The sequence below is a fragment of the Rhinoraja longicauda genome, chromosome 20 (assembly GCF_053455715.1).
Source record: "Rhinoraja longicauda isolate Sanriku21f chromosome 20, sRhiLon1.1, whole genome shotgun sequence".
In the NCBI taxonomy this organism is placed as follows: Eukaryota; Metazoa; Chordata; class Chondrichthyes; order Rajiformes; family Arhynchobatidae; genus Rhinoraja; species Rhinoraja longicauda.
In genome coordinates, this window is record NC_135972.1 from 4,024,988 (window position 1) to 4,043,082 (window position 18,095).

At 48.5% G+C, this 18,095-nt stretch overlaps 1 protein-coding gene across 1 annotated transcript; it reads left to right on the top strand.

The window, feature by feature from the left end:
• The first annotated feature begins 4,875 nt into the window (after nucleotides 1-4,875).
• Nucleotides 4,876-17,861, top strand: LOC144603750 (stimulated by retinoic acid gene 8 protein homolog). Its single transcript, XM_078417457.1, has 8 exons — nucleotides 4,876-5,076; nucleotides 6,512-6,587; nucleotides 7,452-7,533; nucleotides 9,566-9,718; nucleotides 12,321-12,606; nucleotides 13,788-13,876; nucleotides 16,277-16,388; nucleotides 17,790-17,861. The coding sequence occupies exons 1-8, from the start codon at nucleotides 4,876-4,878 to the stop codon at nucleotides 17,859-17,861; spliced, it is 1,071 nt and encodes a 356-aa protein (XP_078273583.1).
• The last annotated feature ends 234 nt before the right edge of the window (nucleotides 17,862-18,095 follow it).

The following is an 18,095-nucleotide window of genomic DNA, read 5'->3' on the forward strand; positions in this document are numbered from 1 at the left end:
AAGTGGGATATATTAGGCAGCAAGTTCTTGAAGTTGATGTGTTGGCTGCAGGAGAAATGGGCAGGAGTAAAGACCTGAGCGACTTTGACAAGGGCCAAATTGTTCTGGCCAGACGACTGGGTCAGAGCATCTCTGAAACGGCAAAGCTTGTGGGGTGCTCCCGGTCAGCAGTAGTGAGTACCGACCGACAGTGGTCCGAGGAGGGACAAACCACAAACCGGCGACAGACAGGGTGTTGGGCACCCAAGGCTCATCGATGCGTGAGGGCAACGAAGGCTATCCCGTCTGGTCCGAACCGACAGAAGGTCGACTGTGGCACAAGTCACAGAAAATTTTAATGGTGGTCACGGGAGGAATGTGTCGCAACAATCAGTGCATCGCACCCTGCTGCGTTTGGGGCTGCACCAACAGCATATTAGGCAGGTGTTTTGGCTCAACAGGGTCATAATGTTTTCGCTGATCGGTGTATATTTGTCATATGAACCAGATTTGAATTGGAACAACGAAATTCTCACTTGTTGCACCTTCACACGCACCTTAGATGTAATAACAACAACAAAAACGACAAATTATCAGTTATTCAAAGTAAATGATCATTATAGTTCAAAAACCAAAGTTGTTGTTTGGTGCCAAGGTGGTGTTGTGCAGGATGAAGGGTCCCGACCTGAAACGTCACCTATTCCTTTTCTCCACAGACGCTGCCTGTCCCGCTGAGTTACTCCAGCGTTTTGTGTCTGTCTTCAGTGTAAATCAGCATCTGCAGTTCCTTCTTACACTAAGTTCAATCCTGTACTCGGCGACAAGCCGAATCTTCTCAATCTTCCAAGAGTGTTGAAGCGTTGATGAGCTTTCCTTGTGATTGCATCAATATGCTGGGTCCAGGAGCGATCATTAGAGATGTGACCACCCAGGAACCCAGAGCTGGCTACTCACTCCACCACCATCCCGCCAACAAAGGCAGGTGCATCATCCCCTGACTCTCCTTCCTGAAGTCCATGATCAGCTCCATGCTGTTGCTAATATTGGGAACAATCTCTCCCCCTCCCCCACTCTCCCCCCACCCTCTCCCCTTTCCCTCCACCCTCTCCCCACTCTCCCCCCCACCCTCTCCCCCCAACTCTCCCCCCACCCTCTCCCCACTCTCCCCCCCACCCTCTCCCCGCTCTCCCCCCCACCCTCTCCCCACCCTCTCCCCTCTCCCCCCACCCCCCCACTCTCCCCCCACCCTCTCCCCACTCTCCCCCCACCCTCTCCCCTTTCCCCCAGCCTCTCCCCATTCTCCCCTACCCTCCCCCCACCCTCTCCCCTCTCCCCCCACCCCCCCACTCTCCCCCCACCCTCCCCCACCCTCTCCCCCACCCTCTCCCCACTCTCCCCCCCACCCTCTCCCCACTCTCCCCCCACCCTCTCCCCCCACCCTCTCCCCCCACTCTCCCCCCACTCTCCCCCCACCCTCTCCCCACCCTCTCCCCCCACCCTCTCCCCACCCTCTCCCCCCACCCTCTCCCCCCACCCTCTCCCCCCACTCTCCCCCCACCCTCTCCCCTCTCCCCGCTCTCCCCCCCACCCTCTCCCCATTCTCCCCCCACCCTCTCCCCACCCTCTCCCCTTTCCCCCACCCTCTCCCCACCCTCTCCCCCCACTCTCCCCCCACCCTCTCCCCCCACTCTCCCCCCACCCTCTCCCCCCACTCTCCCCCCACCCTCTCCCCCCACTCTCCCCCCACCCTCTCCCCCCACTCTCCCCCCACCCTCTCCCCCCACTCTCCCCCCACCCTCTCCCCCCACTCTCCCCCCACCCTCTCCCCCCCCCCTCCCCACCCTCTTCCTACCCACCCCCCACTCTCCCCTCTCCCCCCCCCTCCCCACCCATTGGCCGATGAGTTGCTACCCGGGAGCGGGGAGACACCGCCAGGTGGCGGCGGGGAGACACCGGCTACACGGGGAGAGAGAGAGAGAGAGAGAGAGAGGGGGAGAGAGAGAGGGAGGGAGAGAGGGGGAGAGAAAGGGGGGCAGAGGTAGAGAGGAGATAGAGAGGGGAGGGAGAGGGAGATAGAGGGAGGGAGAGAGAGGGAGAGGGAGAGAGAGAGGGAGGTAGAGAAGGAGATTGAGAGGGGAGTGAGAGAGGGAGATAGAGAGAGGGAGAGGGAGCAGGGAATGAGAGAGGGAGGGAGGGAGGGAGGGAGGGGGGTGACCGGGGAGACAGTCCCCAGGAGCGAGGAAGGCGAGAGGCAGGGGTGGAGAGAGAGAGAGAGTCGGTGAGGGTCGGAGTGAGCACTAGAGTAGCGAGGGTCAGGGTCAGTGAGGGAGAGGGTGGGGAACGAGGCGAGGCGAGGGCCAGAGTGGAAACGCCACAGAAGAGTTAGTCTGAGTCAAAACGCCGAGCACAGTGAGTGTAGGCGAGTGTTGGTACCAATAGGTTGGGAGGAGGCGAGTGTTGGGGTACCAATATAGGTTGGGAGGAGGCGAGGGTTGGGGTACCAATAGGTTGAGTGTAGGCGATGTTGGGGTACCAATAGGTTGGGAGGAGGCGATGTTGGGGTACCAATAGGTTGAGTGTAGGCGATGTTGGGGTACCAATAGGTTGGGAGGAGGCGAGGGTTGGGGTACCAATAGGTTGGGAGGAGGCGAGGGTTGGGGTACCAATAGGTTGGGAGGAGGCGAGGGTTGGGGTACCAATATAGGTTGGGAGGAGGCGAGGGTTGGGGTACCAATAGGTTGAGTGTAGGCGATGTTGGGGTACCAATAGGTTGAGTGTAGGCGATGTTGGGGTACCAATAGGTTGGGAGGAGGCGAGGGTTGGGGTACCAATAGGTTGAGTGTAGGCGATGTTGGGGTACCAATAGGTTGGGAGGAGGCGAGGGTTGGGGTACCAATATAGGTTGGGAGGAGGCGAGGGTTGGGGTACCAATATAGGTTGGGAGGAGGCGATGTTGGGGTACCAATAGGTTGAGTGTAGGCGAGGGTTGGGGTACCAATAGGTTGGGAGGAGGCGATGTTGGGGTACCAATAGGTTGAGTGTAGGCGATGTTGGGGTACCAATATAGGTTGGGAGGAGGCGAGGGTTGGGGTACCAATATAGGTTGGGAGGAGGCGAGGGTTGGGGTACCAATAGGTTGGGAGGAGGCGAGGGTTGGGGTACCAATATAGGTTGGGAGGAGGCGAGGGTTGGGGTACCAATAGGTTGGGAGGAGGCGAGGGTTGGGGTACCAATAGGTTGGGAGGAGGCGAGGGTTGGGGTACCAATAGGTTGGGAGGAGGCGAGGGTTGGGGTACCAATAGGTTGGGAGGAGGCGATGTTGGGGTACCAATAGGTTGGGAGGAGGCGATGTTGGGGTACCAATAGGTTGAGTGTAGGCGAGGGTTGGGGTACCAATAGGTTGGGAGGAGGCGAGGGTTGGGGTACCAATAGGTTGGGAGGAGGCGAGGGTCAGATAGTGAAGCACCCAAATGTCTTTAAAGAAATGAGAACATTTCCCCAATTTCCACTGCCCCGGGTTACACACTGCCCAGGTCCCCTCAACACGACCCTCTGAAGAAGGGTCTCGACCCGATACGTCGCCCATTCCCTCTCTCCAGCGATGCTGCCCGTCCCGCTGAGTTACTCCAGCATTTTGTGTCTGTCCTCCATCAACATCCGTGTGTTCACCATTGACCAGAGAAATCCCAATGGCCCAGACACATTAACATCGTGGCCACATGTAGAGCCTACTTGAGATAGACACCCTTCCACATTGTAAATGATCATTCCTTCCCGCACTGGCACACACTGACTGCAGTTGAACTTCACCTGCAAAAGATGCTCAAGAATTACTTCCCAAACTTTCAACCTCTCGCCCAAAAGGACAAAGTCAGTAGGTGCATGAAAATGCTGCTCTTTGCAGATTCCCTTCCAACCTACACGTCATGCTTCTAAGTTACACACTGGTCTAAAGAAGGGTCCTGACTTGAAACGTCACCTATCCACGTTCTCCAGAGATGCTGCCTGACCCGCTGAGTTACTCCAGCACTCTGTGAAACGTCACCTATCCATGTTCTCCACAGATGCTGCCTGACCCGCTGAGTTACTCCAGTACTTTGTCCTCTTTTTTTTGTTGTAAACCAGCATCTGGACTTTCTTGTATCCACACCTGTATCCACCCCAACCAGACTTGATTGGAGAAACAAGGAACTGCAGATGCTGGTTTACATTTAAAAAAGACAAAGTGCTGGAGTAACTCAGCAGGTTAGGCAGCATCCCTGGTGAAAAGGGATGGGTGATGTTTCAGGTCGGGATCCTTCTTCACACAAGTTGAGTTTAGTTTATTGTCACGTGTACCGAGGTACAGTGAAAAGCTTTTGTTGCGTGCTGACCAGTCAGCGGAAAGACAATACATGATTACAATCGAGCCGTGTACAGTGTACAGATACATGATAAAGGGAATAATATGAATAACGTTTAGTGCAAGATAAAGCCAGTAAAGTCCGATCAAGGATAGTGTGAGGGTCTCCAATGAGATAGATATTCCAGACGTCAGATATATTCAGTTTAGTTTATTGTTACAGGTATTGACACCGAGGTACAGTGAACAGAGTTTGTTGAGTGCTATCCAGTCAGTGGAAAGACAATACATGTTTACAATCCAGTCATTTACAGTGGCTCCAGCTACAGGTTTATTCTGCAGGTAAACATAGAAACATAGAAGATAGGTGCAGGAGTAGGCCATTCGGCTCTTCGAGCCAGCACCGCCATTCAATATGATCATGGCAGATCATCCTAAATCAGTACCCCATTCCTGCTTTCTCCCCATATCCCTTGATTCCATTAGCCCTAAGAGCTAAATCTAGCTCTCTCTTGATAACATTTTGATGTGTAATCTGTGGGTTTCAGATCGCGATGGAGAGTTCGGGGGAATGCACCAGTCCGTATACAGACGCAAGTCCAAGCTTCATGGCAATGTTACAGGATGTTGAACCTCGGGTAGCTCGCCGTCGCCTCTCTCAGGCTCGACACCGGGCAAAGCTGGCGGGTCTCTTCAATCACCTACGAGACACTGTATGTCCCCTGTCCAAGAGGACCAAGCGAACAACCTCAAAAGTAAGGAGGCACAAGAGAGAGACTGCAGATCCTGAACAAAAACAAAGTGTTGGAGGAACTCAACGGGCCAGGCAGCATCTGTGGAGGGAAATGGACGGACGACGTTTCAGTCTGGAGAAGGGTCCCGACCCAATCCGACCTCCACCCATTTCATTCCACCGATGCTGCCTGACCTGCCTGCTAAGATTCTGCAGCAGTTTGCTTTTAACTGCAAAAGCAAGAAAGTGTTAAGAAATAGTTCTCAGGTTCTCAAACAACTCAGATATGATAGGAAGGTAACTACAGATGCTGGTTTATACAAAGGATAGGCACAAAGTGCTGAAGCAACTCAGCAGGTCAGGCTGCATCTCTGGAGAAAAAGAATAGGTGATGTTTCAGGTCGGGACCCTTCTTCAGACTAAGGGTCCCGACCCGAAATGGCATCTATCCTTTATCTCCAGAGATGCTGCCTGACCTGCAGAGTTACTCCAGCACCTTGTGTCTATATCAGATATGATATTGTTGGGATCTTGTCTTGTATCGTCTTGATAGTAAGTTACATACGAAATGACATGCAAACTCCACACATACAGCACACGAGGTCAAGAGCCCTGGTACTGTGAGGCATTAAGACATAGGAGATTAAATACCATGTGTTTTAAAAACATTAAAACAAAGAATGATCAACGTAGGAAATCCCAAGATATGTATAGCCAAAGATGTAAGTTTGAAGTGTTATGACACAGGGATTCAATTGTTCATAAGTTCTAGGAGCAGAATGAGGCCATTCGGCCCATCAAGTCTACTCCGCCATTCAATCATGGCTGATCTGTCTTTCCCTCTCAACACCATTCCCCTGCCTTCTCCCCATAACCTCTAACATCCTTACTAATCAAGAATCTATCAATCTCCGCCTTAAAAATATCCACTGACTTGGCCTCCACAGCCGTCTGTGGCAATGAATTCCACAGATTCACCGCCCTCTGACAAAAGACATTCATTGTTCAATTGTTTAGTTTAGAGGTACAGCGCGGAAACAAACCCTTCGGTCCACCAAGTCCACGCCGACCAGCGATCCCCGCACACTAACACTATCCCACACACACTAGGGACAATTTACATTTATACCAAGACAATTAACCTACAAACCTGTACGGCTTTGGAGTGTGGGAGGAAACCGGAGCACCCGGAGAAAACCCACGCAGGACACGGGGAGAACGTACGAACGTAGTCGGGATGGAACCCGGGTCCCTGGCGCTGTGAGGCAGTGACTACCGCTGTGCCACTTGTTCTGCTGTTCCGGGAGCATGGTCGGTTTGGTGAAGAACTGGGATTGACTTGAGTACTCTTGTCAACAGAAGCTTACAGTACCTTCGGTGCTGCAGACTTGAGATGTCACCGTTTATATGTTACCCCTCAAGTTAAACCTTGGCTTTGAGTTTGATCTCATCTCCAGTGGCAGGTGTTACGCAAGGCAAAGAACTACATCATGGATTTGGAAAGGAAGCTTGAAAATCTGCTGATACTCAAAGGTTAGTGTTTGCAGAATTAATGAAGCAATCTGTAGGGTGGGCAATTTATCCTCCGGAATGTGGTAATCGAGGGCAAAACCACAATTATTGCTGAACCCTGAGGAATGTGATTAAAAGGCTGAAGGATTTGGAGTCGGTGAGAAAGAGAGAATGATGAAGGATATGTTTTCAAGTCAGGGTCGAGTCTCGCTTGAGGGGAGTTGCAAGTGATGGTATTCCCATGTGCCTGTCTCCCCTGCCTCACTAGCCAGTGGAACCCTGCTGCTCCATAAGACCACAAGACACAGGATAAGGCCATTCAGCCCATCGTCTGCTCCACCATTCGATCATGGCTGATCTATTTTTCCTCTCTCAAGCTTCATTCTCCTCCCTTCTCCTCACAACCTTTGATGCCCTTACTAGTCGAGAACCAGTCCATCTCCGTTTTAAAAATACCCACTGACTTGCCCCCCACCGCTGCCTGTGGCAATGAATTCCAGAGATTCACCACCCTCTGGCTAAAGAAATTCCTCCTCATCTCCTTTCGAAAGGTACATCCTTACACTAGCACTGTCCTACACACACTGGGGACAATTTACAGTTTTTACCGAAGCCAATTAACCTACAAACCTGCACGTCTTTGGAGTGTGGGAGGAAGCCGGAGCACCCGGAGAAAACCCACGCAGTTCACGGGGAGAACGTACAAACTCCGTACAGACAGCACCCGTAGTCAGGATGGAACCCGGGTCTCTGGCGCTGTGAGGCAGCAACTCTACCGCTGCGCCACCGTGCCGCCCTCGTTGGTGTTTTGAAAATACATGTTATAATAGACCATTTGTATTACATAATTCTGGTTAATCTTTCTGATATTCTGCTGCATGACAGAAACATATCAGTTGAAAGATGGTCAGCCATCAAGCCTGGAAGAAGTGAAAGAACAATATATTGGCTATTACAAGGAACACAGGTACGTAATGGAAATCAGCAGGATCAGCAGCCTCATTGCCAATATCAAATGGTTCCCTTTTCCCAAAATGATTATTATTCCCTCGCGATTCTTGGACTCCACCTTTAAGGAGGAGAGGAGGTTTACCAGAAAGATGCCTTTGATTAGGGGGTATTAGCTACAGGGAGATGTTGGACAGACTTGGATAGTTTGAAACAGCAGAGGTGGCGGGGAGACCTGATAGAAGGTTATGGGAGGCATAGATAGGGTAGACAGTCACAATCTTTTTCCCAGTATGGGAAAAATCAAAGACTAGAGGGCATAGCTTTAAGGTACGAGGGGCAAAGTTTTGAGTAGATGTGCAGGGCAGGTTTTTACACAGAGGGTGTTGGGTGTCTGGAGCATGCTGCCAGGACTACTGCTTGAAGCAGATACATTAGCGGCTTTTAAAAGATTTTTGGATAGGCACATGGATATGCAGGGAATGGAAGGTTATGGGTTTTATTTAGTTTTAGTTTGGAGATACAGCGCGGAAACAGGCCCTTCAGCCCACCGAATCCACACCGATCAGTGATCCCCGCACATTAACACTTCCTTACACACATTAGGGACAATTTACATTTATACCAAGCCAATTAACCTACAAACCTGTACATCTTTGGAGTGTGGGTGGAAACTGGAGATCTCGGAGAAAACCCTCGCAGGTCGAGGGGAGAACGTACAAACTCCGTACAGACAGGATCGACCCTGGGTCTCCAGTGCTGTGGGGCAGCAACTCTACCGCTGCACCACCTCTGCGGGTTATGTGCGGGTAGATTAGTGATGGTCTCGGCATCATGTTCAGCACAGATATTGTGGGCCAAAGGGCCTGCTGTCATGCTGTACTGCCCTAGGTCCTATATTGGCATTCCAATGGGTGCAGTGTATCACGATGTGAGAACCATTGGCTCTTTCACTATGAAATGCTCACACTCATTTCATCCCTTCACTGTGTTTCCGAGCTGTTTCACTCCATGTCTCTGATTATATTTTGTCAGATCATAATCTACACCATGGCAGAGTGTGCATTTGTTGCATTTGCTACCTCCTGGTACATGGTCAAAAAAACAATACATTTACATTTGTTAATTGTACTAAATTTCAATTTGAGCACTACACTAAATGTTCAGAAATGATTGATGTGCAAGAGCTGATGAGGGTAAAACATTATGAGTTACTGCAGCAGGAGTTAGTGAGTGCCAGCTGTAACATACCTTACCACAATGAACAGTGCATTGTCTACATTAACAGGTAACTGGTAACATTAATGCATCACTACCAGTGCAAATCGAAGGTATTTATTCACAAAATGCTGGAGTAACTCAGCAGGTCAGGCAGCATCTCAGGAGAGAAGGAATGGGCGACGTTTCGGGTTGAGACCCTTCCTCAGGCTTATACTACGAGTGCAAAGATCGTTGCCACTTTGGCACGCTTTAGAGTAAAGAGATTAGGAGACAAATATTTGGTACAAGATTTTTTTATTTACCGAACGACAAGTATTTTAATGAAAGTGCAACAGAAAATAAAATTAATTGAAATTGATTCTTGATTATAGACAATAGACAATAGGTGCAGGAGTAGGCCATTCGGCCCTTCGAGCCAGCACCGCCATTCAATGTGATCATGGCTGATCATTCTCAATCAGTACCCCGTTCCTGCCTTCTCCCCATACCCCCTGACTCCGCTATCCTTAAGAGCTCTATCTCTTAAGGTATGGGTGTTAGAGGTTATGGGGAGAAGGCAGAAGAATGGAGTTAGGAGGGAGAGATGGATCGGCCATGATTGAATGGCGGAGTAGACTCGATGGACCGAATGGCCTAATTCTACTCCTAAATTACCTCATGACCTTAATTGTATTCATTTCTCTAGTAATATATTTATTAAATCGCACATTTGGAAGAATAGGTGTGTGAATTCCAGTGTTCTTGGCATTTCTATGCCGGTATATCGGTGTAAAGCAGCATCTGTGGTTCCTTCCTGCACATATCTTCAACAGTTGTTCTTGCCTTCACAGTGACGCGGCTTCCACTGCTCTCCCCGCTAAGACTAGACTCACCCTTTGGCAGTGGCTGCGGGAATATCGAGGACATCCCACAGAGAACGATGTGAAATCTGTCTGCTCCCAGTCTCCAGTCAAATCCTCCACAGAACTCCTCGAATTTGAAGGGTTTGTACAGCACACGCCACACAAAGTGGAGGAGAGGAGGGGGGAAGACGGGATAATATAGACTTAATATTGACACCTCTCTTGAGATGACCATTTTCTCCCTTGCCCGATTAATTTCTGTCTTCCAAATTAAACTAGCAATGCTCAAAAGCAATATACCCATTCCTTCTCTCCTAGGTGCTGCCTGACCTGCTGAGTTACTCCAGCATTTTTTGATACCTCAGAAGCAAAGTCTTAATAGGTTGAGGAAAATGTTCATCTCCAGCTATTCTGCAGCTTAATCAGAATGAGTGCAAATTTTCCAGGGCACTAGGAAAGACACATCATTAATTTTTTGAAAACCATGAGTGCATTTCGGCGTTTTTACCAGCTCCCGTTTCACCACATTTTCAATTCTTTGCTGGTCCTCTAGCTTAGCTTGCATTAGTAGTAGGTACCGACTGCATTGGCTAGTCACTAGGGACCAACTCTGCCCCATATAAATGCAGAGCTTGTTTCGTGTTGTCTGAATTCTAGGAACTACTGTAAGAGTCATTATTAGACTTTACTTTAGACTTTAGAGATACAGCGTGGAAACAGGCCCTTCGGCCCACCGATCAGCGTTCACTCCGTACACCAGCACTACCCCACACGCCAGGGACAATTTATAATTTACAGTGGCCAATTAACCTGAAAAACCTGCACGTCTTTGGAGTGTGGGAGGAAACCCGAACACCTGGAGTAAAACCCACGCGATCATAGGGAGAACGTACAAACGCCGTACAGACAACACCCGTAGGCAGTGTAAGAAAATAACTGCAGATGCTGGTACAAATCGAAGGTATTTATTTCACAAAATGCTGGAGGAAACTCCGCAGGTCAGGCAGCATCTCAGGAGTGAAGGAATGGGTGAGCTTTCGGGTCGAGACCCATCTTCAGACTGTAGTCAGGATCGAACCTGGGTCCCTGGTGCTGTAAGGCAGCAGCTTTACTGCTGTACTGCCCTTACTTGCACTGTAATGCTGAACAGCGTGGTTCAGTAGACCAGATGAGTGTCTTTCTTCCAGTGCGCGTGAGTGCGGTGTGCCATCTGATTTCTCTCACTCCTTACAGAGCAGAATTTCTCTGATCTTTACCACCCGCTTCGCTCCACTGACCAAAGGATTGGGAACCCTTCACGGGTAACTAATCAGGGGAAACACGATTACTTGGCTGTGACGAATATCATGTACATTGACTGGTACGGGTGTCAGGGGTTACGAGGAGAAGGCAGGAGAATGGGGTTGAGAGGGAAAGATAGATCACCCATGAATGAACAGCGGAGTAGACTCGATGGGCCGAATGGCCTGATTCTTCTCCTATCACTTATGAACATCACAAGGATACCACAGTGAATGACAGCTTTAAATATAAATAGTCTAATGCAGTGACACTATCGTATTGTACGGCACTGTCATCCCCTGTCGATATGCTTTGCATTTATATTGCACTATGGCCCCCCAGAGGCACTCTGTTTCGTCCCATTCGTTGCATGATCTGTAAGGAGTGGAATGACAAATAAACTAACTAACTAACTAATATAAGATACTGTTGCTCAACCTATTATTTATGGGTCAAAGGCATCGTTGTAGAGCTGTGATTTGCACACACAGAATTTCCAATGAGGTCCATGGCCTAGAAGCAAGAACGTCTTAAGGACCTTTTGGGGACCAACTCAGAGTGAGAGAGGCAGATAAATCAGGCATTGGACTTGCCAAATCGTTTTTAATTTGTTAAATTATAGTCACCTCCCACTTTTCACATGGGTTATGTGTTTGAAAAATCAAAAAACGTGTAAATCAAGTATATGTATAGGTCCTGCACAGGACTCTGCTGTCTTACGGTGCCAGGCAAACATTTGAGCACGTCATTCTGAAAAGAAGAGCACGTAAATTCAACTTTGGTAGTAATTAGACAAGTGTGTTATTCCAAAAATGCGTAAACCAAGCACGTTTAGTTTAGCTTAGTTTGGAGATACAGCACGGAAACAGGCCCTTTGGCCCACCGAGTCCGCGCCGACCAGCGATCCCCGCACACTAACACTATCCTACACCCACTAAGGACAGTTTTTAACCCTACAAACACTAGGGACAATTTTTAAATTTACACCATGGCAATTAACATACAAACCTACAAGTTCCTTGGAGTGTGGAAGGAAACTGAATAAATATCTTGGAGAAAACCCATGCAGTCACAAGGAGAACGTACAAACTCAGTACAGACAGCACCCGTAGTCAGTAGATAAACTAACTAACTAACTAACTAACTAACTAACTAACTAACTAACTAACTAACTAACTAACTAACTAACTAACTAACTAACTAACCAACCAACTAACTAACTAACTAACCAACTAACTAACTAACATACAGCACCCATAGTCAGTAGATAAACTAACTAAGTAACTGACTGACGGCACCCATAGTCAGTAGATAAACTAACTAACTGACTGACAGCGCCCGTAGTCAGGCTGGAACCCGGGTCTCTGGCGCTGTGTGGCAGCAACTCTACCACTATGCCACCGTGCTGCCCAGGTGTAACATGCGAAGCTCCTGTATTTGATTTTTTCTCTCTTTCTGGCAGATACCTGAATTTTTATAAAGAAACAGTGGACCTTTTGGTGGAGACCAGGATCGTGTCTGTGGAGCAGATCACGCTGCCCATTGTGTCGAAAGCCATTTCACACCTCTGGCAGGAAATGTCCGTGGAGGGGAAGGCAGCCATCTTCAAAAAGTGTTCTCAACCAGGGTGCTTCTCCCCAAGCGAGCAGATCACCCTGCAGATACCTTTACAAATGGACTACACCGCGAGAGACCGTGTCCTCGACAGCCAGGGAGCAAGTGGTTCTTCAGAATCCAATCACGATGAGGTAGCTTACCCACAAAGCTCATGAGTTTTCACATCAAGAAAGTCCCTCTACTCATTGAGAGAACTTTTTACTCTTTTAGAATTCCACTGTAAAAGATGATTCAAGTCGTGGGAGACGGGTTCCCTTGACGTGTAAGGTGAACGTCCTCCTTATTGCAGGCAATGGTCTCGGATTCACAAGCACCTTAACAGCACTGAATGAGATTACGCTCCATTCCTTCCACAGATGCTGCCTGACAGTTTCTTCCCAATTGTTATCAACTGAACCGTCCTCTGGAGTAGGCTGGAGTGGGTCCTGACCTCCCACCCACCTCATTGGAGACCTATGAACTATCTTCAATTGGTCTGTATCAGACTTCAAAGTGATATCTTTGCACTAAATGTTATACCTTTTATCCTTTCTCTGTGCACTGTGGGTGCCTTGGTTTTATTCATGTATAGTCTTTTCTTTCAAAAGTTCAAAAGTTATCGGAGAAGAATTAGGCCATTCATCCCATCAAGTCTACTCCGCCATTCAATCGTGACTGATCTATCTCTCCCTCCTAACCCCATTCTCCTGCCTTCTCCCCATAACCCCTGACACCCGTACTAATCAAGAATCCATCAATCTCCACCTTAAAAATATCCATTGACTTGAATTTTTGCTTTATCTGTCTTCCTGCTTTCCAAAAATCAAGAACAACCCAGTGTAATAAAAATGAACTGCAGATACTGGTTGATACCAAAGATAGGTACAAAATGCTGGAGTAACTCAGTGGGTCAGGCGGCTTCTCTGAAGAAAAAGGATAGGTAACGATTCGGGTCCCGACCTGATGTCACCCATCCATGTTCTCCAGTGATGCTGCCTGACCCACCGAGTGTCTCCAGCATTTTTATGTCTATCAAGGACAACTTATTTTTGGTGAAGTAGATCACCTGAAATGTAGGCGATTTAAGGTAGACACAAAATGCTGGAGTAACTCAGCGGGTCAGGCAGTATCTCTGGAGAGAAGGATTGGGTCTTGACCCGAAACGTCGCCCATTCCTTCTCTCCCGAGATGCTGCCTGACCCGCTGAGTTACTCCAGCATTTTGTGTCTACCTTCGATTTAACCCAGCGACTGCCGTTCTTTCCCACACATGAAGGTTATTTAGTCAGTTGAAGCTCTGTGGTCATTTTTGTCTCCTGCTGTCTGTCCCACAGATGCTTTTCGAAGATGCGTTTGATTTAGCCTCAGGCTTCCTCGTGAAACCAGAGCTGGATACACTGACAGAAATAAAGGAAGAAAGCAGGTATCAAACTCATGTCAGCCTCCTGTTTGTGGCCTGAAGAAATGATTGTCGTAGGAAGCAATTAAATGAAATCCTGGGCAGGATTTGTGGTTGTGGTTCAGGATTTGTGACTCCCCACGAGGTCTGGACCTGCTGGTTGTCAGTCCCGCAGGTACTGATTTTGAGGGGAGAGGGGAAAGATTTAATGTTTCCACTCAGAGGGTGGTGGGTGTATAAATCGAGCTGCCAGAGGAGGTACAGGAGGCAGTCATTAAAGATCAGTGAAATATTCTATAAATATATAAATCCTGTTCTGTGCCTACAGTTCAATAAACTTGCTCAATGTTAGGTCTCACTGCTCCACAATTTCCACTGGGCTGCTTTATTTAGAGAAGTGTAGGGGGAGATATCAGCAAATTTACAGTACATGCAGTTTATTGTTGTGTTATAGAGTCATAGAGTCTTAGATTGATACAGTGTGGAAACAGGCCCTTTGGCCCAACTCGCCCACACCGGCCAACAATGTCCCAGCCACCCTAGTCCCACTTGCCTGCGCTTGGTCCATAAGTTCATATCATGGGCTGCAGATGTACATGGAACCTGTGTTCCATTATCATCAGGCATTTCTCTTTTAGTCTGAAGAAGGGTCTCGACCTAAAACATCACCCATTCCTTCCCACCAGAGATGCTGCCTGTCCTGCTGAGTTACTCCAGCTTTTTGTGTCTATCTTCGGTTTAAACCAGCATCTGCAGTTCCTTCTTACACATTTCTCTTTTGCTGTCTGATATCCAGTGATTTGATATTGTTATCCCAGAGGTAGTCCAAATTACATCCCTTGCCAAATGAACAACGTACTGTAAATGCACTGATATCTCCAATACACATCTCCAAATAATGCAGGCCAATGGAAACTATAGTGAAGTGAGACCCAATGTAAATCAGGTTTATTGAACTGAATGTGCAGGGCGGTATTTATAAAATGGGCGGCACGGTGGCGCAGCGGTAGAGTTGCTGCCTTACAGCGAATGCAGCACCGGAGACCCGGGTTCCATCCCGACTACGGGTGCTGTCTGTACGGAGTTTGTACGTTCTCCCCGTGACCTGCATGCGTTTTCTCCGAGATCTTTGGTTTCACTCCAACACTCCAAAGAGGTACAGGTGTGTAGGTTAATTGGCTTGGTAAATGTAAAAATTGTCCCTAATGGGTACATCCCAGCAGGATAGTGATAATGTGCGGGGATCGCTGGTCGGCGCGGACCTGGTGGGCCGAAAGGGCCTGTTTCCGCGCTGTATCTCTAAACTAAACTAAACTAAGATATTTCACTGATCTTTAATGATTACCTCCCACCACTTCCTCTGTTCCATATACACACCGCCCTCTGAGTGGACAATGTTGCCCTCGAGTGCCTATTAAATCTCCCCCCTCTCCCCTCTCACCTTAAAACCTAACCTGGCTGGCACCTGGGAAGGACAGGCTTTTAGAAGATATCAACTGAACACTTGGCAAAAAGGATGGGCTATTCCAGGGGTCAAAACCATTGGAAGAATGCACACAAGTCACTGTCGATCACTTCCACATGTTGGCCTTAGCTACTTACCCTTTCAGAAAGGAAAAGAGTAGCTAATGTGAACACATTATTGATCTTGAGGGGCGAGGGGAAAGATTTAATTTTTCCACTCAGAGGGTGCAGTATCTATGGTGTGTCTAAGTCAGGCACGGGTTACTGATTGTGGATGATCAGCCATGATCACAATGAATGGCGGTGCTGGCTCGAAGGGCCAAATGGCCTCCTCCTGCACCTATTGTCTATGTTTCTATGTTAACACATGGCATGTCTATCATGGCAGTGCCCCTAAATTGTGGGTTCCTGCTATCAACCCAGTGTCAGATATGGGCACAGTGGTGCTGAAAGCCGTGAGTCGTTTAGTTCAGTTTACAGATACAGTGTGGTAACAGGCCCTTCGACCCACTTGAGTCCACGCCGCCCACTGATCACCATTCGCACTAGTTCCACGTTTTCCCACTTTCCCCTCCCCTCCCCACACACTCGAGGCGATTTACAGAGGGCCGATTAACCTAGAACCCTCCCCCCGCATGTCTTTGGGATGTGGGAGGAAACCGGTGCATCTGGAGAAAACCCATGTGTTCACAGAGAATGTGCAAACTCCACACAGGCAGCACCCGAGGTCAGGTCGAACCCGAGTCTCTGGCGCTGTGAGGCAGCAGCTGAACCATTGTGCAGCACAAATGCAAGAACAATAAGCAGCATCTTGTAAAATGAACGATGAGTAGATATAATATTTTAACCTGTAATAGATAATGACATTTTTTGTTAGAGAGTCGTCATCTTATACATGTAAGGAAACAATGTTGGCCACAGAGATGTAGCTGTACTGACGACTGTCTTTTGCATTACAAGCCCCATCTTCACTCACAGCTCGTCTGAAAACCCAGAAGAGACCTGCCTGCTGTACAAGCAGATCATTAACTTTGTGATGGCTCGTTCTGGCTGCGTCACGCTCCACTCACAGGTAGGTGTGCTTACCTGTCACAGTGTGCCTACCTTACCTGTCACAGGTAAACATGTCCTTCAATAAAGGATGTGGGCTTAGTCTTGAACACACATTGGGTTGTATTTTTCTGGAATGACGGAGGTTGGGGGGGATTCCTGATTGAAGTCACGTTACAGCTGTGCAAGATATTGTTTAGACCACACTTGGAGTATTGTGTGCAGTTGTGGTCGAACCATTACAGGAAGGAAGTGGAAGCTTTGGAGGGAGTGCCAAAGAGCCTCATTGGGATGCTGCCTGGATTAGAGGGTAGACACAAAATGCTGGAGTAACTCAGTGGGACAGGCAGCATCTCTGGAGAGAAGCAATGGGTGACGTTTCGGGTCGAGACCCTTCTTCAGACTGGGGTATTGGTTGTAAGGAGAGATAGGACAAACTTACATTGTTTTTTACTTCAGATTTTCAACTTTAACTTTACAGCGTGGAAGCAGGTCCTTCGGCCCACCGAGTCAGAATGGGCCCTGCAATCACCCCACACACTAACACTATCCTACACACTGGGGACAATTTACAAGTTACCAAAGTCAAGTGTGGGAGGAAACCAGAGCACCCAGAGAAAACACACGCGGTCACAGTGAGAATGTGCAAACTCCGTGGTCAAGATGGAACCCGGGTCTCTGGCGCTGTGAGGCAGCAACTCTACCGCTGCGCCCTGGAGGCTGAGCAGAGACCTGAGAGAAGTAGATGAAATCATGAGAGGCAGTAGACAATCAGAGTCTTTTTCCCCAGGGTAGAAAGGACAAATGCTAATGGTTGTAGATCTAAGGTGAGAGGAGGAAAGTTTAAAAGAGATAAGTGTTTTTACACAGAGGGAGGGTGCCTAGAAGGTGCCAGGGGTGGTGGTGGAGGCAGATGGAACAGTGGCATTTAACAGGCAGTTAGACGGGTTTATGAACAGGCAGTGGGTGGAGGGATAGGGACCAAGTGCAGTCAGAAGGAATGAGTTACAGTGGCATCACAGTTGGCACTGACATCAGAACTTAGGGCACTTTGAATGAACACTTTAACACAGGCATCTTGGTCAGCATGGGCAAGTTGGGCTGAAGGGCCTGTTTCTGTGCTGTATGACTCTGAGTCTAATTTCCCAGGTAGACAATGGACAATAGACAGCAGGTGCAGGAGTAGGCCATTCAGCCCTTCGCGCCAGCACCACCAGGGTAGCATGTTGTTTGCAGATAATACTTTGACTCGAAGGTCGACACAAAACGCTGGAGTTACTCAGCGGGACAGGCAGCATCTCGGGAGAGAAGGGACAGGTGACGTTTCGGGTCGAGACCCTTCTTCAGTCTGACCATATGTAACCAGCATCTGCAGTTTTTTTTCATAATACGTTCGCTAAATAACTCCCTCAACTTTCCGTAGGAAAGTTCTCCAAACGTTGACGACGAGACGGTCCTCCTGAGATGCACAGAAACGTTCGACGATGATCTTTAACTCCTGGAACCTCTGCAAAAGAAATCTGAGATGCCCAGATGTGGAATAAGCAGGTGACGTTCACAGCCATCTCTGACCAAGGTTTCCACCTTTACTCGTGATCTTTTACCTGGTTTACTAATAAGGAAACAGCAGACGCAAGACATGTTATATTTAAAATGTGTCCAATTAATCTGAAAGCGTTAATTGAATTCTATCCTGTACATGGATACATGTTTCCTCTGGGATTTTTTC

Coding starts and splice junctions, on each gene's coding strand:
- LOC144603750 (XM_078417457.1), top strand. CDS start 4,876: ATGGAGAGTTCGGGGGAATGCACCAGTCCGTATACAGACGCAAGTCCA. Junction 6,588..7,451: donor AAATCTGCTGATACTCAAAG/GTTAGTGTTTGC, acceptor GCTGCATGACAG/AAACATATCAGTTGAAAGAT. Junction 16,389..17,789: donor GCGTCACGCTCCACTCACAG/GTAGGTGTGCTT, acceptor AACTTTCCGTAG/GAAAGTTCTCCAAACGTTGA.